The sequence below is a fragment of the Crotalus tigris genome, unplaced genomic scaffold, assembly GCF_016545835.1.
Source record: "Crotalus tigris isolate CLP2741 ecotype Arizona unplaced genomic scaffold, ASM1654583v1 scf7180000017742.2353718, whole genome shotgun sequence".
NCBI classification, from domain to species: domain Eukaryota; kingdom Metazoa; phylum Chordata; class Lepidosauria; order Squamata; family Viperidae; genus Crotalus; species Crotalus tigris.
Window position 1 is genome coordinate 540657 of NW_024096609.1, and position 22642 is coordinate 563298.

The 22642-nt window shown below is 38.1% G+C and overlaps 1 protein-coding gene across 1 annotated transcript; it reads left to right on the forward strand.

Moving 5' to 3' along the window:
• Positions 1-1246: 1246 nt before the first annotated feature.
• TEKT3 (tektin 3) lies at positions 1247-22642 on the forward strand. Its single transcript, XM_039340200.1, has 8 exons — positions 1247-1382; positions 5144-5751; positions 6959-7042; positions 11156-11226; positions 13069-13212; positions 14890-15112; positions 18578-18732; positions 21683-22642. Exons 2-8 carry the CDS (start codon positions 5173-5175, stop codon positions 21897-21899), a joined length of 1473 nt encoding a protein of 490 aa, XP_039196134.1. The 5' UTR covers positions 1247-1382; positions 5144-5172; the 3' UTR covers positions 21900-22642.

The following is a 22642-nucleotide window of genomic DNA, read 5'->3' on the forward strand; positions in this document are numbered from 1 at the left end:
CTTTTGATCACAGTAACTGTGCTCCAACCGAGTACCCATGTTTAAAGGACCGAGTCTGACCATCCATTTTATAACCTCCCACTTAATATCAGTCATATACCCACTGAATTCTTGGAGTATTCCTCATATTCCCAACCAACTTTTCTCAAGAACATTCTCTCTGTACATAGGTAGCACGTCCAGCTCATCCCTTGAACGTTGCTTTGCTTTCCTTCCTGACTCACATAAATAAATAAAAACCCTGTAACTCATGATTAATAATAGAACATGATTGAAAAGGAAAGCTGAACAGACTCTTCCTACAAATACTTGCACCACAACTGCAACAGGAGACCAGGTTCCTTCTTCAGCCAGGTGCTAGTAAGCAACAAAGATTGTTTTGGATTTTGGGGTGCCAAGAGTATCTCAATAGGTTTGATATGTACTTCATTACATTTAGATTTTAGGAACACAGCTCTCTAATCTATATAATGTGTTTTTTTTAATTGGGATGCCATGTTTTGCATACATTAGGCCGGGTTTCAAAAACACCATTTAGGTGCAAAGGTTTGGACAGTAAGTAAACTTCGGTGAACAAAGTGGGATTTATTTATAAGTAAATGTGAACAGAACAGCATTGTTAAAAGATGCTGTATGAGTGTAGTATCAGCCACTGAGGGTTATGATTTGATTTTCTTCTCAGGATTCAGTTTGCTTGCTACAGCAACACATTTCACATATCTCTCCCCACAAAGTTTATATAAGTTAAAAAAAAATGATTAGTTCTATGGAAGAATTTTATTTTCAAATGATACTTCAGCTCAAGTTATCCATGGCAATCATGATGACTGTGGTATTTAACTAAGGATTTTTTGTTTTTTACTCCTTTTCCCCCTGAGTCTCTAGTTGCTCAGTTATCCTGCAAAGATTTTTTTACCTGTTCTGGTTTCATACAGCTAGAGAGATTCACTGGCATTTTTATACTATTAGTTGTGCAATTTTACATTCCATGGAAGGATGGGCACCACTGCACACTTTCTGCCCCCCCCCACATGTGTGCAGTTAATAGCGCGTGCTGAGTAATGATCTTTTCAGAAGCTTTTTTTCTCCCCTGCCAGTTTTTCTTCCTCCTCCCTTCCTCCTTCACCAGACAGGGAATAGAGTTAGTTACTAAGCAGCAAGTGAGTCCTTAACAACCTCACTCCTCTGCCCCCCCCCCTTTCCTTCCACTCTCCTTTTAACCAATGGTGCGGACCTGGAAGGATGTATGTCACAATGTGAGAGGGCGGGATAGAAGCCTTGAGTGGGAGGGAAGAACAGTAGAGACACTGGGCACTGTATGACTAGCAACCTGTGGATCTAGGAGGTTTTTCCATCCTTTCCTTAGCACCATCTACAGATAGGTGAGTAGCAGCTACTCTGGCTTCTCTAAAGACCTCTCTTGGTACACAGGGAGGCAGCATCTCTCAAGGACCACTAGCAATCATAGAACATACTAATCTTCTAGGCAGTGTCTTACTTGTCTGCCCTTCAAGAGTGAAGTAAGCAGATCGACAGGCACAGGGCAAGTCACCCTCTTCCCACTCATGGCTTCATTGGAAATGAGTCTTTGGATTGGTCCATGGAAAGTGAAACCATAGGGGCCAGTTAAGAGAATACTATCCTTCTGCTCCTTACCTACCTCCTGAAATTAATCCACTGCACAAAGCCAAGAGAAGATATATAATAAAGATGTAAAAAGGTTACGTAAATTCCTGGGGTGTGAAAGAGGAAGAGGACAAAGCATGGGGGAAAAGGTTAGAGGGAAAACAGAATTCAAATAAAAGCAATATATTAATAACATCCCAAAATGTTTACATATTATGTGAATTTTACTTAAAATTTATTCTCATTGATCTGAAAGTTAATGCAGAAATGTGAGGATGGAAAGATCAAGGATATCATTTGTGGGTGGAAAGTAGATGCCATAAGATGGTTATCTCGATAACATTCTGCTCTCAATCCCTTCCTATAAGCTTCAGTGTGAAAGGGGGCATAATAATTTATTCATAATAGGGAGAAGGAAAGCAGACCTTTAAATGTCATACCTCAACAGAAGTAGAATATAAACCTGCTAATTTGTAATTAAGGGAACTCAGTTGCCCCAGGCTTCAGTTCTAGCAACTGTTCTGGAATGTTTATTTAACAGATCATTTGTCATCTGACCCAATGGGAATAAATCAGTGCAGCTGAATTTAAAAGACACTTAGATTTACCAAGCTGAAAGTAGATAATTGATTCCCTTATTACAGGAGCATTATTTTTTTTCCTCATCTATTTGCTGTAGTTTCAAATAAAAAGCTATCGGGCAATTTGGTGCACATAATTATATTTCCAAAAATAGATATAAAATAACCCACGTCTGATTGCTGTATAAAATTATGCATTATTTAAACATCACTTGTTCGTGGATGTTGAAGATAAGAAATACTATGATAGTTGTAGTAATAGTAGTAGTGGTAATAATAGCAATATGGCTATCATTGCTTAGATTTTCTGAACTTATTCCATTTCCTCAAATAATAATTATAAACACAGTGTGAGAAACAGTATGACATAACGCATAATATGAGTCTGAATGAAAACAATATCCGCTGTGATCTCCGCGTGGCATCAGGAAGGGAATCCAGCTAGTAATCACTCAGCTCCATCCAATCACCCCTGATTGTACCCTGAATTAAAGGATTACAGGATTGTAAAAAGGTCTGAGTGAAAATTTCTGCAGATGAGCGCAGGTTAGAATTTGTTTAGCTGAGCAGTGGGAAAGGCTTTTTATCCTCTGGTCCAAACTCACCTTTTCTTGTGTAAATTTCTATGCATTTTAAGCAAGGCTTAACATGGCTTCTAAACAAGTTGACAGCACAAACCATCACATGACCCACAATATCAGGCTGTTAGGAGGCTTATGAACATGCTTGCTAGAAGTTGTTTCAAAAGCTTATTTGACAGACTCACTTTTTGTTTGATTTATTCTTTGGGGGTTAGTATTGTTGATAACCTGGGAAAGTCCCTGCATTTTTCTTGGCAAGAACTGGCTTAGCATTGCCTCTTTCCTAGGGCTGAGGGACAGTGACTGGCTCAAGGTCACCCACTACTGTATACCAAACTGGCTGACAAGCTCCTTAGGTCTGGATATATTAAGAGTAGGGTTCCCCTCTCCCCTCAATGTTTAGATGGGCTTATTTTCAGCTGAAAATATCACATTAGTTATCAAGTTAGGGATCTGAAATTCCATATACATTCGCACAAAAACAGAAACATCACACATATATTTATTCTTTTTCTATTCTTCTTCCTTTCTTTATGTTGAAGGGAAAAGCTGGTAGAAAGAAGGAGAAATTCCCCTTTTTCCACCAAGAACCTATTTTTCAGGATGTTGGTTAATCAGGCTATGGGAAACCAACAAATTTGACCAGAGTAGTTGAGAGAGAGGGAAACTTCATTCCTCATCTCTCTCACCCCTCCATCCCTATATACAAAGAAATCCTGCTTGAAGATGTTGTAGTTTATAAGAAAGCAGCAAAGAAGCTCAGAAACAGCTTGGCAAAAAACAACAAGCAATGCTCCCTGTCTTAATTTTGTAATTCTGGAGGGTAAATAACAGATGCCCACTGAGTCCAATGGAAAAGTGGTGAATTTGGGTATTGTTAAAAAGGAGGTATTATATTTCAAAGATGTGCAGAATTAAATGTCAATTACTGTAGTGCTATTGCATTAAAGGCAAATGTTTGTTAGAATGGCAGTAAAAAAACCTAATGTGCAACATGAGGGGATGAATAACCCCAACAAAGCCTCTGTCAGCATGTGATGCCCATTTTTAGCTGCCATCTTTATTGTCTGTCTGATAAATCAAATGGTTTGGTTTTACTTCTCTTCTGTTCTTGCAGCTGCAGTAAAGTTTCCTCAGCTCAGGAGAATCTTTTGTATTTGTTATTGAACTGTGGGTTATGTACCAGCCAGGTATTTACATTAGATGGTCAGGAATATTAGGTTTCCAGCAGACAATAAGCCTAACTGAAAAGGACAATGGACTGACTTAGCTTGGGTTATTTGAACCAACAATCTTTCTTATGATTGCTGTCTCCAAGATAAGCTTTCAATACTATTTCAAAAGTGTTACTACTCTGATTCTAAAAAGACACTGTCAAAGAACTGACCTTGGGTGATCTTTTTTCTTAAGGTTACTGGCTACATGCCACTGACATTCACATATTCAATTGCAGGATGAAACAAAATATTTGTCTTGCCTACCTTAGTCAATGAGGCAATTGACCATATTGTGCTATCTTTAATTTCTTATTGAGTAATTCTTTAGTTATTTGTCTGACAGCGCTTTAGATGTACGATCAACTCATAAAAGAGTTAGATCAGGATTATGGTTCCCAAGACTACTTAGTAAAGTTCATGGTTAATCCCTGGATTTGAACTTGAATTTGTACCATTTAAATCCAATATTCAATCCATTTCTTCTCAGAAACTCTAAAATGGTAGACATAAACCAGGCAATGAGTCTGGAACAAAGGCTCATTTCTTCACATCCCATAATCAGTAAAGTCATACATCCATTAACACATTTTTTCCATACAAATTCTGAATTTGTCTAAAAATGAAGGTTCAGTATGAAATTTGTACATGGTATGCAGCCACAAAGATTTATATGGAGTTGGACTTTTCAAAGATTCATCTGAAAGAACAGCAAATGAGCTGAGACATTAATTAAGAGAAACACAATGAATTACTTATCATAACATACTTATGATGGTATATTCCCATAAGGAAAGTTAGTTTAGGGTATTTTGTTGTTGTTACAGCAGTCTAAGAGTATCTGCCACTTATTAGTGGGCCAATTTTACAAAAACGTGAGAGTTGAAGTGCAACATTTCCTGAATAAGTATTTATGATACAAAAAGCTATACATCTTAAAGAGCTATTTTTAGAGTTGTCTGCAACAGAAATCCAAGTTTAACAATAATAAATTTAAAGAACAGATCATTGCTTAACCTTTTCATAATACTCAAGAATCAACAGCATGTAATGAGCAGCCTTTGCCAACTGGGTTTTGAGTTTATTGTGTTTAAGTGGGAGTTTCTTGCAAACATTTCTATGTTTCCTTTTGTTGGTGCAGGACACCTGACTGGATATATTTTCACCATAATGGAGCTCGTAGGTTCTACCTTGACAGCTACCTATGCCCATCCAAGACCAACACCATCAAATTTTCTGCCAGCCATCAGCACTATGGCATCAAGTTATAAGAATCGATTCCCTCATTATTCTTTAACTCACAGCCTGAGTCTTCCTTGGAGACCTAGCACCTACTATAAAGTTGCTGCTATCACTCCGACTTTAGCACCATTTTCCAAGAGTTCTCATGGGGTCACCGCAAGCAACATGCTCCCCTTTGTGTCCAACCGAACAGCACTCTTTAGCAGGTACTCTCCTGATGATTGGTACAGAACAAACCTGACCAACTACAAGGAATCAGAAGCATCACGGCATAATGCTGAGAAAATGAGAGTGGATACTTCCCGGATGATCCAGGATAAGGATCAACAGACACGGAAAACCCAAACAGAAACAACCAAAAATATAGGAGAGCGAGTCAATGATATTGTATTTTGGAAAACAGAGCTTAACCATGAAATAGACGGAATGATTGGAGAGACAAATGCTCTTACAGAAATGAAGAAACGTCTAGAAAGAGCATTGGTAGAAACTGAAGGGCCCCTTCAGGTAAACCGATCAAATCCACTGATAACATATTTGATATTTCAGTGATACCTGCTGTGCTTCAGATGTTTAAATGCCCTCTTAGATTCCAGTAAAATTATTTTAGATCACTTGGCAGCAGTCTAGATGTTTTGTGCATTTCTCATAATAAATAAGTATCTCATGTACTTTGTGAGGCGTAAAATGCTTATCTTTAGCTTCCATTTCAACTTTAGCCATATATAATTTCCTCTTGACTTTGAGGACACTAGCAGTCCAGTAGGAATCAAAGCAATGGTGTTCTTACTCTTTTTTTTTTTTTTTGAGGGGGGGAAAAATCAGTATCGGTGAATTTATTTTTTTCTTTTGGCAGATCGATAAACTGCTGAATTCAGACAAATCTTCATATATTTTGCCATGTAGAAAATTTAGCAAGCTATAATGTTATACTACTTCACAAAAAGCAACTAGAATTAATAAGTTAAGCAAATAGTAGGTTAAGTTATTTGTGATTTAAAAGCAACTATTCTTCCTCTGCGTTTGATAAGCAGGTGAACACAAATTGAAACCTGCAAAGCAGAAATAATTATCTCCAGAGTTCGTTTCTTCCTTCTCTATTGTATATTTATCCCTTTCATTTTCTCCTTATACCATACATTCCATATTTACAAGGCTGCTCAATTATCAGTGTTGTTTGTGGTGACCCTTCCTTCCTTCCTTCCTTCCTTCCTTCCTCCCTCCCTCCCTCCCTCCCCCTCCTTCCTTCCTCCCTCCCCCTCCCTCCTTCCTTCCTTCCTTCCTCCCTCCCTCCCTCCCTCCTCCCTCCCTCCCTCCCTCCCCCTTCCTTCCTTTTTTCCTTCCTTGAATCCTTGAATGTATGCATAAAATATTAAATATTTAAATAAATGAATAAATTGAAATATATTTCACATTTTTGTACCTCTCCTGTTGTTTGTTTGAATAACCCTAAGTCGATGTTTGCTATTGGATGATTGAGTGATTCTGTGTGAAATGGTCAAATACAGATTTTTAAGGTTCTAAAGGAAAGAACTTGGAAAAAACACATTAGACAGATAGGAAGGCCATACCTGTCACTGAAGAGACATACAGGTGTTGGAGAAGAATAGCTTTTTCAATATGCAACATACTTTCCAATCCTGGAACAGATTCAGCAGTTTTTTAAAATATCTCAATGCAGAGATACACAATAACTTTTTGTCTCCTTCTTTAGGTAGCCCAGGAATGCCTCCTTCACCGAGAGAAGAGAATGGGCATAGATCTTGTTCATGATGATGTGGAAAAACAATTGCTGACCGTAAGCTCATTTAACACCTGAAAAGGGGAAAAAAAATTGTTTGTGTCCTGCCTTATTATTTTTGAAAAAATAATTCAAGTCAGTGCACATATCCAACATAACTTCCACCTCATATTTTTCCCATAACAATAACCCTGTGAGATAGATTGGGCTGAGAGAATATTTGGCCCAAATGCACCAATTGTGTGCTCATCATTCAAAGTTTAAGCTTGCATGGTTTTCTATTCATTGGGAATGCAACTTTGCCCAAATTGCTTTGTCTTCAGATATTTTAGGCTACAAATGTCATCTCTCCTGTCCTGTCTGGCAATTATGGATATTGTCTTGCAGCACATGAGACTGCTCATGCCATTCCTTTCTTAGCTACTCAAGAGTTACCTTCAGATCAGTTCACAGTTAGGGTGGCTAAAATAAGGCCTGTGGGCTTGGGCAATTATGAAAGTAAGTAAGTAAATAAATACAGACGTGAACAAGTGACAGCTTGTTAAAGGAAAATAATGCAAGAGACGCTTTGTGATACCACATATTCATGTTTTAAGCATACAATTGGTAGAGGAAAGCAATTGGTTTAAGAATCATTCCTTGACTGAAAATTCATAGAAATGCTGTGCCTGGAATACTTATGATTCTTTACACTATTTAATAAGTTATTTCTTCTGGTCTTCCAGTAGTTTCTGGATATTTGCAAAAGTTATAGAAGTCAGGAAATGTCCCAGCAAACATTTCACTTGTCTCATCGCTATCTTGGATTTGCCTCTTGGCTCAGTCTTCCTTTGTACATCCTGCCTCTTGGCCTTTCCTTATTTGTGCTTCCCCTTCTCAAGTGTTTACTTCTTCAGCAGCTTCTTTCTCCCACTACCAATGTTCCTTAGTATGTGAACTGTCAGCTAAGGGCTATAATTCTTGACGTTCCTCACAATCTTAACCTTTCTATTTCTGATCATTATTAAAGTTGAACGGATACAATTTGAAGCCTTCATTTATAAGCTTCCGTTGGTTCTGGTCTTGTTAGATAATATTGAGCCCCAGATTCTGGCTCACAAACTTCTCCATATAACACTGACCCCTTGTCACATATTAAGAGCTGAGCCAAAGCTTTAATCTGTGCACAATTTTTGCCGGTGTTCTCGATCAAAGATCATAATTCATGAAAAAGTTTTCATGAGAGTCAGGAACATCTGGACCAGCCAATTACATTATCCATTTTATTCATATTTTTTGAAAAATTCCAAAACACAATACCTGTTTGTTAATGCTGTTAACTTACCACCCAAAGCAATCAAGAGAATGCTTTTACCCAAAAGAAAGTTGGATTTTTAATCTGGGGTGGGGGATGGCTTGAAAAAAATTAAGTCCTTGATCATTGTGTGTCCCTTGCTATTGCCTGGACCAAAGGCATGTGGATATCAACATTGAAGTGAAATGTTTCTAGAAACTAAATCAAAACAAAATGATATATGGGTCAGTGGGGGTATGTAGCTGACCAGTGGATGTAAGAAAGAATAGTTTGTGGGCCAGAGTCTATCTTATAAAGTATGGGTCAAAAATTCCACAGACTACTTATTTACTCTTTATCTTTCTTCAAATTAATGAGAGACTAATAATAGCAACAAGGAACTGCAGTCAGGTAAAGGACTGCAATAACAACCAGAAACGATTAGTTGAATAAGAATTTGGAATTTATGGAATTTGTATATAGATGATAGATAAGGTAAGATAATAGATAAGTCCATAGATGGAGTTGAAAATAGATATACCTTCAAGGATGCCTTTATAGCAAAGTCCAAACTTATGAACTCTGGTCTAAAGTAAAGATTGGACATCCATTTGTCCAGGATGGTGTAAGGATTCCTGCCTTGGGTGGGGGGTTGGACTAGAAAACTTCCAAGGTCCCTCCAGCCTTATAATTCTATGACACTATGATCATCTTATCTAAAAGCCCCTGGCTTATTTAAAGTTAGAAACATTTTTACTTGAATAAAATCAGTTGCAGGAATACCTTTAAAGAGAAAAACAGAGCCATTTTTCTCTGCTTGAAATTCTTTTCCTTTCTTCAAATATATTCAAAGGATGTGCTTTCTTTATTCAGTCTTTTGTCTTTTCACATAAATTATTAAAAACTGAGCAGGTGCCATTTATATTTTGATTCCCTGGTTAGTTATTTCAGGCAAATGAAAACAATATTCATAACTGACCATTTTTACAAAGTGTAAGCAAGAAAGGAATTGGAACAGGACAAATTTCGATGTGCAAAGTGAACTTTCAGGTGGAACATTCCCAACACTACAAGTCAGAAGACGCTGTCCAGTTATTTTATATTTCTTGTTTTTCCTTCCTATCGATTGTCGATGGTAAGCAAAAATCACGGAAGTGGTGAGAAAATGTGGGAATTCTACAAAGAAGGCTGGTTGCATTTGATCTTGCCATAAGTGTGGTAAGAATGACACACAATAAAATTCTCACCTGTTTCGTTTCCTAAAGGGGGGAAAAAACAAGGAGAAACTGAATCTCAATTTCCTAAATAAACAATATATATTCAGCTGGCTTTTAAATATTTAATAATATTGCAATTTTTTCTTATGCAATTGAAGACCTTATCTGCATAAGGAATTAATTGTGCCTCTTGAAAAGAATTTCAAAATATAGTTACATATATAAGGTGATCACATGGATAAAATCATAAGCACAAATGTTTAATCTACAAACCCAAGCTTTCTTCGGCCACACTACCGACATCGTCAGGGTATAAATTATACCCTGACGATGTTGATAGTGTGGCCGAAGAAAGCTTGGTTTTGTAAATTAAACATTTGTGTTTATGATTTTATCCTGGTGATCACCTTATTTTATTTCACATTATGTGTATACCCAAGATTCGTGTTTTTAATACTATTAAGGACAATACATATATATAAGGCAGTCACAGGCAATCAGGAAGAGTGGCCCTGTCACGAGGGCAATGAGTAGGCAATTGGATCAGCAAGGGGATAAAAAGAACTTCCCACCCCCTAAGCCCCACTCTGAGGACGCTGGCAGAGGACCAGCAAAAGCTAAGTTGTTTTAATTCTTGTATATAACTGTTTTTATTGTTTTAAATGTTATTTTAACAATAAATAACTGGAGTATACTCTTCCCGGAAATCGAAGATTGCATCATTGAACAATATGCCCGGGATTCGTATTTTTATAACTATTAAGGATATATATATATATATATATATATATATATATATATATATATATACACATACATACACACACACACACACACACACACACACACACACACACACACACCTGCATATACACCAAACAAATACAACTTTGAAACAGATCTTTTGAGAGTCTTAACAGAAAAAAAAGAAGAAGCCTTATTACGGTACTAGTGGAGAAGTCATTGCCAATGCAGGCTCTCAAATACTTCCAGAATAGATGGGGCTCAAATATTCAAGTCTTTATACATTGGGATAAGATTTAGGACCAATATGGATGTCTTGAATGTGTTAGTGTATCTCTTAAAAAATCACATATTCCCCCAAAATTGTTGTTTTAAGTCTTCAAATGAGAAAACATATCTACCTGGCATCTTACAGAAACCAACCCAGCTCTCAGCCCTTCAAAGTAGTGCAGACAGTACACCAAAATCATGGCGTCCTGGTAGTTAGGCTACAGAGACTGAATCTTGCAAATCTGAAACTATTTCCCCTCTCCCGGGTCTTTACTTTCCAGACTAGGAAAGTTCCCTTTTGAGATGCTTTCTCCACCTCCATCCCTCCATTGGACTCAGGTTTTGTTTATCCGGCCATCGTCTAAGCTGAAGCTCTTCCTCCTGTCTCTTAAGATTATTCTCACAATGCTTTGCAGAAGCTCTCAAAACAAGGTTAAAATCTTAATCCTGCCAAATCCAGTAATATCCAAAGTTATGTCATTTGCAAGGCCCTAGGAATGGTGACCAAAATCTGAATAAAAAAGACGGCCCTGGAGGACTAGAGATGTATCTTCCACTTTGAACAAAGAGGACAAATAGGGGTGTTTTGCAAAATGTATAAATCTGAACATTTTTACTAATCCCTGGAAATATATGATAGAGTTTTTGTTTTTCTAACTTGGCCAGGAGATTGATGTCATCCATTCATGCCAAGAGAGAATGAGAAGACACTTGGATAAGTCAATGGCCCAGCTTGCGTAAGAAAACATTTAATCTCAACTTCCTTTAAAAAGCCCTTAGAAATAAATTCTAAGGTGACCACCTGATCAATTTCTCCATAGCACAGCTTGATAGAGAGAATCATTTCCTATATGCTCATGGCTTTCTTCTCTAGCAAGATCATAAAGAAACCAAATTTGTAGGAGTCATAAAACTGGATTCTAAATATACAGTATTGGTAACAGACACAGAGGTAAATGTTGGAGGTCTTTGAAAAGCACTTTATGTCTCAACGGCCTATAGCAATGCCTAATAAATTAGCAGGTGCCAATCTGTTTCCAGTCCTTCATAATGTCATAAAGTCAAAATAAAAGAAAGATAATCTTTTCTGACCTTTATTCAGACCCAAGACTCATGGCTATTTATAACTTCTCTTCCTCTTCTCCATGGAAATGATTTTCACCATTTGGGAAAATATGAATAAAATTCTTCTTTTCAATTTTGGATCAGCATTGAGAGTCTTGTGTTGATTCAATCTAAGTCTTTTGTCTGGATAGTCAGTGTCTCAGAGATTCATTTTTAGTTGTGTGTAGTCAACTCTATTCAGACAATCAACCTGCTCTCTGAAAGCTGAGAAGACAATGTGAACAAGACTCATCTTCAACTTCCCCATCTTCTCATTCACATCTATCTAGTAATGAGCAGAGGAAGCTGAAGAAGAGGGCTTGATTTGCTTTTATATGAAAATAAGCAAAAGCCACTGGATGATATGAATCTGCAATAAAATTGGGTTCCTGACTGCCCAGAAATTTCTGCTAATGTTCCCTTAGATGTGAGTAGAATGCCCTGAGATCTCCCCTAAAATAGGAAAGTCAGAGATGTGGTGAGGATGGGAATTGAAAGTGGATCCTAGTAATACACTCAACCAACCACCACACTTGCTTCTAGATAACTACACATGACTCATGGTGCAAAATATGCAATTTGGGCAAGAGAAATCCAGCATTATAAAACTCTAGCTCTTAGAGTAGAATATGTGTGCATGATGTATCTACTGAAAAGGGCCAGAGAGGCTGGGCTAAAATTGTCCAGTTCTGTTGGGTCCAGTGATAGCCCTGGAGGAGAGGGAAATTAACTGTCCCTTTTAAAACAGGTAGCAGTACCCCCTACTCACAGTGATTCATACCTTAGCTGGACCTGAGTTAGATTACTGTAATGTCCTATATATGGAACTTCCCTTGACGAGCATTCAGACACTGCAACTGATCTGGAATGCAGCAACCTAGGTTATTTGGAACATTTCACAATATACTGCTGTAATTCTCTTCTGTGAGCTGCACTGGATTTCAGTCAGCTTCCCAGTGAAATTCAAAGTGCTTTTTGTCACCTATAAAACTCTACTTGGAGGGCTAGGCCATTTGCAGGACCACCTATCTCTGCATGCCCTATTTGCAGGGCCAACTATTTGTCTTTGCATGCCCTAGCAAATGGATGGGCATGCTCCTTTCTGTTAGGATTCCTAGGCAGTGCCATCTCATGGGACCTAGGAGTTATGCCTTCTGTGTCACAGTGTCTACCCTATGGACATCCCCCTGGAGATCCAGATAGCCCTGACCCTGATGATCTTTCCTTTAAATGCTCAGTTGTTCCCCCAAACTTTTGGGTGAGCACTGTTGGCTGGTTTTGTTCATTTCTAGCCTTTGGAATACAATGATTTTTAAACTATGTATGTATGTGTGTGTGTGTATATGTGTATGTTCTGGTTTTGTTTTAACACTCAGTTTGTCATCATTATGAGATAAAGGAGTTTAAGAAGGTTAATGATTTTCTTTGCAAAAGTTATAATCTTAGTTTACTTTCTGACCCTCATTTCACTACAGAGCTGATAGATCAGCCCAGCATGAGCTGGAGAAAGACTTGAGTGACAAGCAATCAGCTCACCGAATTGATGACAAATGTCACAATCTCAGGAATACATCTGATGGCATTGGCTATTTTCGAGGTGTAGAGCGGTTTGATGCTACGTAAGTGTTGAATGGAGCCTTGAGTGGACCACAGAAATTCAGACTTGCCACTCAATAGATAACTCTGAGTTATTCAGTCTCTCTGAGCTACTTCACAGGGTTGTTGTCAAAATAAAAGGAGGGGAGACTCCTTTGTATGCCACCTTCAGTGACATGCACCCCTTCTTGTTCATTACAGAAACCCAAGGGCTATTTCCTTAAACAGGTGTACAGAGTTCAATTCTATTTTAGCTGAGGATACAGCTGATGCAAAGTTGAAATATCTGTAACTTTATAGATGAGTCTCTTGTCTATATAAGTCTATAATACAAACCCTAGAGATATAAAAAAAGTATAAACATCACTTTTTCAGAAATGTAAACTTTATTTTCATATGATCGCTCATCCTTTAATAACTTCATGGTTAATACCTCTTATCTGATGGTATTACTTTTTCTCTCCAGAGCCAAATAGTATGTTGAGGTGACATTAGTTCATCACCTGATGCTTTATTCTCTAGAAGTGCATTAGGAGCACAATGGGACTGGGGAACTCTAACCTTCAAGCTTGACCTCCTCTGGCAGGCCAGCTCATTTGGTCCACTGGATCATCCCCTCCTCCAAAACTCCCATCTCTCCTTTAGTGTTGCCAGTTGCCCTGCCCTTTACCCATTTGAGTAATGTGTGCCTGCTCCTATTGGGAAAGCTAGAGGGATTCCAGGGTCTCATGCTTTCTTTGCTCAGTAAAAATGAAAAACATCTTTTCCCATGCCCATCATCATGCCTGTTTTTCATCAGAAAAAACACCTGATCAATCCAAGACAACATGGGGATGATGGCTTCCTGCATTATTCTGTAATGAGTAGCTCTTCTCCATGCATAAGAAAAAAATGGACTTTCAACTTCTCCTTTTTAAAAAGTGGATGTCTCTGAAACATATCAATTCAACCTAGCTCATATAAGTTGAACAAAGACTATCTTCAGCCTCTGTAACAAAGGCAATTGCCTTCCTTTGCTCTAATTGTTGCAAAGGCTTTTACAAGCTATAAAGATAGACAAGCTGGTGCCTTTCTTACGATTTCTGCTAAAATGCTGGCTGAATTAGTGGGAGTTAAATTACAAAATACTGGAAATACAGAAAAATATTTGGCACCAGAACCAGCACCACCTTCCACCTATTCCATTTGTAATATCAGATTGTGCTCCAGAAAAATTCCCCTCCAGTCAGAAAGTTGGAACAATAAAATGGAACAATCCACCATTATAAAATGCTTCTTCATGCTCATTTAAGAATATCCAGAATACTAAACAGTATATAAGATGATGATTACTGAATTATACCTCCCCCTCCTTTTTTTAAAAGCAATACATGTGGTGAATGAATTAATATTTGTGGAGGAGGCTAGATTTTGGCAGGCTTGACCACAACACCAGCATTTCTGACTGCAGTTATACTTCAGTTTCTTGCATTCACATCTCTCCTACTCCTTCACTCCTCCCCTCTCCCTTCTTTCTCACAGAGGAAAAAAATAATTAAGACTTGCTTAAAAATGGGATGTCCAAACACCACAGATGGAATTGTTAAACATCTCAAATGTTGCAAACGTAACTGGGACACCTTTATATCCAGAATTAGTTTCAAGAAAGAGCCACACATAACTATTTACAAATTGCTTGTTTGTCTCTTCTACTTTCCCAGGATTTCAGTGCCAGAATCCTGGGCCAAATTTACTGATGATAACATTCTGCGCTCCCAGAGTGAGCGGGCTGCCTCTTCCAAGCTCAGGGATGATATTGAAACTTTGCTTGTGGTGACTGCCAATGAGATGTGGAACCAATTTAACAGAGCAAATGTTGCCTTTACCAACCGCATCTCTGAAACTGCTGATGCCAAAAATAAGATTCAGGCTCATCTGGCTAAGGTGAGATCAATTTCACAACTTGAACTCTACAGTGCCTTTCTCAGTGGTTGTGGTTTATTGCAGAAATTGCACAAGGATTTCTGCAGATATTCTGATCTCATGTAAATATCTCCATCCCAGTATGTCAGTGAAGATTCTCAGTTATCCAGATAGAGTTGTCTGGAAATTTGGTCATGGCAACTGCACTTCTTTTCTGGTTTGAAACATTTTGCTGCTTATCCAAGTAACATCTTCAATCTTAGAACCAGTCCAGCTATAAGCTAAGATGTCGTCACCACCAACTGATGCAATTCTTGCCAAACTTCACCAACATCCTCTTCAGTTAGTCATGGAGAGAGTGCCAAAATAAGTCTTCTATTACCCTCCTGCTCTCGTGTCTCTTATCTCTGCTTTGTGTGCTTCTTTTTTTCAGTAAGATAAATAAACATATAACATATACATTATACATATAACCTATAACATATACATAAAACTTCCCTTGAGAGTGGTCTGGAAACATGAAATATAAATAAACTAATAAATAAACATTTCCAGCTGGCCAACTATTCCAAAATGACAAAATGGGGGCATTTCAAGTTGCTAAAGCAGTTAATCGGTGATGGAAAAGAGAAAACCCGCTAATTGGTGCAAGGGATTTGTGCAAGTTCCAGACAATGGAAAACCAGAGAAAGTCCATCTACAAGCAATTATAATAACTTAAATCACAGACCAGACCTTAGCTGTTTCAAATTTTTAGCAGTCACCTATCTTTACCTAAATGTTCTCTTTTGAAGTCAATGAGATCTGTATATGTAAATCCTTTGATTTTTTTTTTTTTTTAAGTCCCTTCAAGTCAGTTTTTGACTCCTGGTGGATAAGCTCCTGAAGTGTTCTTCAGTTTTCAGAAGAGGTTTTTGTTGTTTTTTGGCTGCTTCCTGCTTCCTAGGGCTGAGAGAGAGAGAGGGGGGGGGCTTGTCACCCAGCAGTCCTTGTGCCTAAGGCACAACTAGAACCCACAGTCTCCCAATTTCTAGCCTAATGCCTCAATCTTGTCACCAAAGTTGCTCTTAGTGTTATTGTATTCTTATTATATCACTGATTCGCATCTGGCTTTGAAAGTCTGTGGGTAGTGATGAATGTAAATAAAACAAATCTTAGAGGAATATGGTCCAAGGTCACCAAGATGGCTTCATGTCTAAGGTGAGATTAGAATTCATGGTGTCCTGGTTTCTGGCCTAATGCCTTAGCTGCCACAGCAAAGTGGCTCTTCAGATGCTTCGATTAAACTTTTTTTTAAAAAAATGCATGCAGGTTTCTAGCCCAGAATAAATTATCAAAAGTCATGATCGGAAGCCTCTGCTTTGCTCTTGATTTGTGGTTAAAACTTTACAGATAGTCCTTGACTTACAAATATTCATCTAGTGATCATTTGAAATTACAGTGGCACTGAAAAAGTGACTTATGATCAAAATTCTGCACTTGGTCACTGGCATATATTTATGACAGTTGGGGGGAATGGTGGTCATGTGGCTACCATTTGTAACCTTCCCAGCAAAGTTAATGGGGTGGGACCATATGATTCACTTAACAACTGAAGTGATTCTCTTAACAATTGTGGCAAAAAGGTGGTAAAGTGAGGCATAACTCCCTTAATATCTGCCTTGCTTAGCAATAGAAATGTTGGGCTCAATTGTGGTTATACATCAAGGACTACCTGCACATTAGTTAACTCATTCTCAGTAATTACCTGCACATTAGTTAACTCATTCTCAGTAATTTTCACATTTCAGAATTTCAGAGTTCAGAATTTCAGGTCAGAATTGCACCATGGCTTTCCTAAACAGCCTTCCCTTTTTTATAATTTTATTTAACTTTGCAATGACATGTAACACTTTAATCTCCACTGGCAGCTCCCTGCAGAGATGGTTTGCAAAGAGGGGTTGCTACAGCTGATAGAGCTGATTGTTGTTTTCAATTCCTCCCCCCCCCCCCAGTTGAATGGCATTTTTTTCTCCCAGGGCATAGTGAGGGAGGAAGAAGTCACTAGAGATTTGAGTTAGCCTATGCCCTAAAGAAAGATTCCCTCTTTCTCACAAGATGATAGAGGAGAGTAAACTAGAATCTCTCTGGAGACTTTACTGGATTATCAACAATTTCCACAGGCTATATGTTTCCCTAGGCCAACGGTTCTACAACTGTGAGGGCGTTCTTGCATGTTTAACATACTGTTAATTCTCCCTCTTTCATGATTTCTGAGAAGCAAAGGATAGCGGTTCTTTTTTTGTTTTTGCCTGCTTCCCCAGCATAAGTGATGTAACTTTCCGTTACTTGTAGTGGCCACCCTCTCCCCATTCGCTGTAGAAGAGACACTTGATGAAAGCTTTTTGTTGGGATAGCCCCCCCCCTGTGAAATATTAGATTCTCCTTGAAAATAGCCTTGGGCCCGCAGATGCATTGCGAAAGACATGACCACCTAGTATTGCCAGATAGGATAGGGAGATATTTATTGCAGTGTCACACTCTATCAGTCTTTCCTGTAATGCACAACTTTTGCAGGGATGGGAGAAGCATTTGGATGGCTGTTCTGTTGATTGAGATTGGGCAAGGCATTTGCCAGGCCCAGCATCAGCGAGGACCAGGCAAAACAAGATTTGAATTTCATTTCAAGATCTGGTTATTTACTATAATAATCACTTTCTATGCATTCAATAATTTCCCTATTTTAGGAGGGAGACCCAGGCGACACAGTATTGAATAACTGGAGCTTGTATAAATATTTATAGAGGTATATATCGAGAAGGTTAGATAAATAGAAGTATTAATATAAGAGAAAATTAATCTCATTGTATATAATACAGATAGAGAAATTTGGAGAGAGGAGTTGCTCGGACATTACCCCTGAATTATATCTGAAGAGGGATGAGAGGGAAGAAAGGAGAGGAGAGAGAAAACAGTAAAGGAGGGGAGAAGGAAGTAGGAAGGTTGGAGGAGAAGAGAAGTGGGGAGAAAGGGGAGGAGAGTGGTGAAGGAAAGGAAAGAGAAGAGGAAGAAGAGGGAAGTAGGGAAGAGAAGAAAGGGAGAAAGTAGGTAGAGAGAAGGAGTGAGGATACAGTGAAAGGGGAAATGGGCGAGCAACACCAAAAGTCATGTGTATGTATTTATTTCATTTTATTAAAAGTATCTTATATATGAATGTAAAAAGAATGTATCTGATAAATATCACAGTATATGTATGGGGGAGAGTTTGGAAAAATAAAAAAATATTATATAAAAAAATAATTTCCCTATTTTTTGCTTTAAAACTTATCTAGTGGCAAAAAAGGTCAGAATTGGTTGATTTAATGCAGCAGTCACTGGCTGGATTTATATTGTCTTACAGAACTAAGATGCAGTTGGGGCTGGGGAACCATTATAGTGTGTATTAAAGAAACATGTAAATATCATTATTTATTTTCTAACCCTTCCCCTTATTTTACCAAATTGTAGACTCTTCAAGAAATCTTTGATACAGAGATGACCATAGAAGCGATTCGGAAGGCTATTCGGGAAAAAGGACCCCCTTTGAAAGTTGCCCAGACTCGCCTGGATGAACGCACACGTAGACCGAACGTAGAACTTTGCCGAGATTTTGCCCAATTACGGTAAGGGAAATCAAGATCCTCTACCCTTGTTATCGGATTATCAGAAGGAAAGAAGGAAGGAAGGAAGGAAGGAAGGAAGGAAGGAAGGAAGGAAGGAAGGAAGGAAGGAAGGAAGGAAGGAAGGAAGGAGGGAAGGAAGAGGGAGGGGAAGGGGAAGGGGAAGGATTAGATAAATAAAAAGTGTTTATAAACAGCAAAGTTGGCAGACCTTTGAAAAAGTGTCTTAATCAGGCCATCCTACTGTATATATGTATGTATGTAATTTAACTATATTATCTGATTAAGAGCTGCTCTCCAGATTAATCCCACATTATTTTCTATCTGATCCCTTTTACTGAGGTTCAATAGGCATGAAGCCTAGAGCTTTCTTCATACAAAGCATATAGAGTACAATTAGTGGTTCAATTCTTTCCCTTTATCACATTCTCATTCCTCTCTATTTTTCATGTACAAGCTTGCATGTTTAAAGACTGCTCAGGGACACATTTTGATGAAATATACTAATCAACTAGCCACAAAACAATACATTCTTAGGGCAAGAAGGAGCTGAACATATTTTTTCTTTGTTCTGGAGCATAATGTTCTGGAGGAACGTCCCTGTAAAAAATCCAGAATCCTCTGAAATACATGGTCCCATGTTCTATTGTGGCTTCAGATCCTTTGAATATCTCTCAGTATAACTTTAAGGACTTACTTAACTCCAGGACTTACAAGAACCAGCCACCCATCTCCTGGGTTGTTGGTTTCCTGGTTTAAAAAAGAACCCTACCAAAGGCATCTGTAATATTTAGTGCATATTTTTTGCAGAACAACCTCTCCCAACCTGTTTTCAATACTAAGTGAATATTATGGAAATTGTAGTCCCGTATATCTTAAGGGCAGAAAGGGAAGGCTACTACTAAACCTGGCCCATGACCAAGCTAAACATTATGCTAGTTTGGAGGAAAGAGCCAGTGGAACAAATATAGGGACCCCAAATTCAACTGGGGTTCAATCTTTAAAAAAAAACATAATCAACTGCAGAGCCAGCACGCAACCCACAGAGAAACCACAGCATAGTTTCTTGGCAAGATTTTGGAAGTGAGTCTCCATTGCCTTCCTGCTAGGATACAGTAACAGAGGCTGGCTCATGGCCATCCAGCTGGCTTTGTGCCCAAGGTGGGACTAGAACTCATGGTCTCCAGGTTTCTAGACTGCTGCCTTAATTACTATATCAAATTACTTAATTACTGTATCAAACTGGTTCTTAGGGCAACCATTGGATGAAAGCAAAGCAGTAGAGAAATCTAACTCTTTGCTGACATTTTGTTGCTGGTTGGATTGATACTACTCTGCCCGTAAGCACCAGAACTGACTTTCTTCCCTGACAGCAATTCAGACATCCTAAAAAAAGTCTCCTCCCTTGAATGTAGCCACTCTGAAGTGTAATATTGCAATGAGGAAGATGGGGGGAAGACTCATGCGACAGGCTTGACCTGGAGCCTAAGAGAACTTTCCTTTCATCCCTTGGAACCACCTAGGAAACTGAATAAAGAGGAGTTGGGACAGTATTGCTTCGCCCTTTCCATGTCTGCTTTTAATAACTTTTTCTAATTTGCACATATATTTAGCCTTTCAGATTCATGTACAACATTAATTCAGTTCATTCAATTATCAGTCAGTGAGAGTTTGATTTTCTGTTTAACAGCTTTTCTTATTTTAATTTCACAATTAAATTTGCACAGTATGAATCAGACGCAAACTCAGAATTAAAATAGAGGTATACCCAGAGTATGATTTTGGTCACAAATTGACGACCTGCTGATACCCATAATATCTAAGTACAACTGACTTAGTCTGACTCTTAACTGTTCTTCAAAGGCCAAACCCTAATAGTTAGCTTACTTGACATTTCTGATTGGATAGAATTTGTGAATGAATTGTCAATCAGTTATAGACCAGCTGGCTCTCTTCAGGAACGATGGCAAAAAAAAATCTTCCTCATGCACACTTCCTCTGAATTCCTAATATCAGCTACAACGGGCAACAGGAAACAAGACTAAGCACACTGTTTCTGTAACATTTCATGGAGATTCTAGGTTCCCTTTTCCATTTGGTTCACTAGCTAGAAATCAAGTTGCACCTTAGAGTGCCTTTTGAAAGCATCTGTTCTGCTTTTTCTTCATCCTTCAGATATTCTGAGTGAAGAGTTCGTTTTGCCCAGTCACTTGAACTGATATAAAAGAGAAAATGCGAAAACACTAGTATGCAAACAGGAAACCACAATTTTCCATTCTTTTCTCATTTTCCCCCTAAGTAATGCTGCTTTGTCACACTGACTCTTTCTCAAACAATTTTGTTTCACTGGCTTCATGGGGGGAAAAAAGTGTAACTCTTATGCAATTGAGAGCAATAAATGGCCAATTTATTGGGGAGACGTCCTTGTGAAAAGCTAGTATGCTAAGCAAAAAGTTATTGAGTATTGTAGGATTTGTTGCATAGCTATTTACACAGTACATTATATTATGTAAATACAAATACTTTGTATTTAATAATAATGATAAAGGCTTTTCAAAGCAGTATTTTTAATCTGTAAAAGTTTGCAGCTTTCCCTAACCTGGAGTTTTCCATATGCAGCTTTCTTTAACTTACACTATGTCACCTAATGCAAGCTTTTTGAAATGTAATACATGTACCCCAATTTGGTATTTTTGAAATTCTTTGAAATATAACTTTCCTGTATATATTTTTAAACAGAATGCATCATTTGGTATGTGACTTTTGAAAGCATGCTTCTATTTCTGATGCACCTCATTTTATCTATTTATTTATTTTTCATATTTCTAAACCATCTATCTCCCTCAGCAAATAAACTAGTATTTCGGGTGAATTTTTGACAAGAAAAAAAGGTGAAAAGCCTAAAGCACAAAAATAATGTATTAATACCCTTCCCTGCTTTCTTCCCACTTAGCCTTGTGAATGAAGTATACGAAATTGATGATACAATCCAGGGACTGCAACAAAGACTGAGAGATGCTGAAGATATTCTCCAGACACTGCTACACACCAAAGCCAATTTGGAACACGACCTTGCTGTCAAAGCCAATTCACTTTTCATTGACCAGGAGAAATGTATGGGGATGAGGAAGACTTTCCCTAACACACTGAGGCTGGTGGGGTACACATAGGTGGGTAGTGACTTCAAAGAAATTTGGGAAATATGGACCTGACTAAGTAATAAAGTGTGTCTAGGGGAGGTTTGCTTTGTTGCACTTTTATGAAGTTTTTATTTTTGGAGACATGGCTATATTTTCATAAATTAAAAGTTTCTTTGCATAGGAACACAGCTATTTCCTACGTGGTGTGTCTAGTGTATTTTCTTCTCTTCTAGGTGGATATTCTCCTTTAGTACACAACACTTGCTGTAGGCTATAGGCAACTAAGTGGCACACAGTCCAATTTTAATGATACTGACCATAATTCAGCAGCTCAGATGTACTTACCACTTATAACTGTATAGGGAATGATGTCATATGTTCTAGCTGAATAGGAGGAAGTGTATGGGAAATAAAAGGGGAAAGACAGCATACTATGTTTCCCTCTGGTAAAAGTGGAATCTGATTGTTTTAAATCCCCTATTCATCAGGTTAAGGGATAGATTGCCTTAAGAAGGTAGAATAAAATCAATCCTCTGTTTTCTCCACTCAAGCAAATGACTTCTTCTGATCCTGGTTGTACGTCTTCAACCCTGACTCAGCTTTTAGAGTGATAATTTATTCTTGCTAACTCATCATACAGTTGTAAACATTTCAAAATGGGAATTCTTCCGTCCCACTGTTATAACTCAGTGGAAAAAGGAATATCCCAGAGGAAACTCAAATAACTAATAACCATTGTGTGCATTTTTGGAAATGTGGGGGCTTCAATATGG

Excerpts from the sequence above, each read along its gene's own strand:
- TEKT3 (XM_039340200.1), top strand. The coding sequence starts at position 5,173 with ATGGAGCTCGTAGGTTCTACCTTGACAGCTACCTATGCCCATCCAAGA. Across the intron at positions 15,113-18,577 it reads TTCAGGCTCATCTGGCTAAG|ACTCTTCAAGAAATCTTTGA; the intron begins GTGAGATCAATT and ends ACCAAATTGTAG. Across the intron at positions 18,733-21,682 it reads CGAGATTTTGCCCAATTACG|CCTTGTGAATGAAGTATACG; the intron begins GTAAGGGAAATC and ends CTTCCCACTTAG.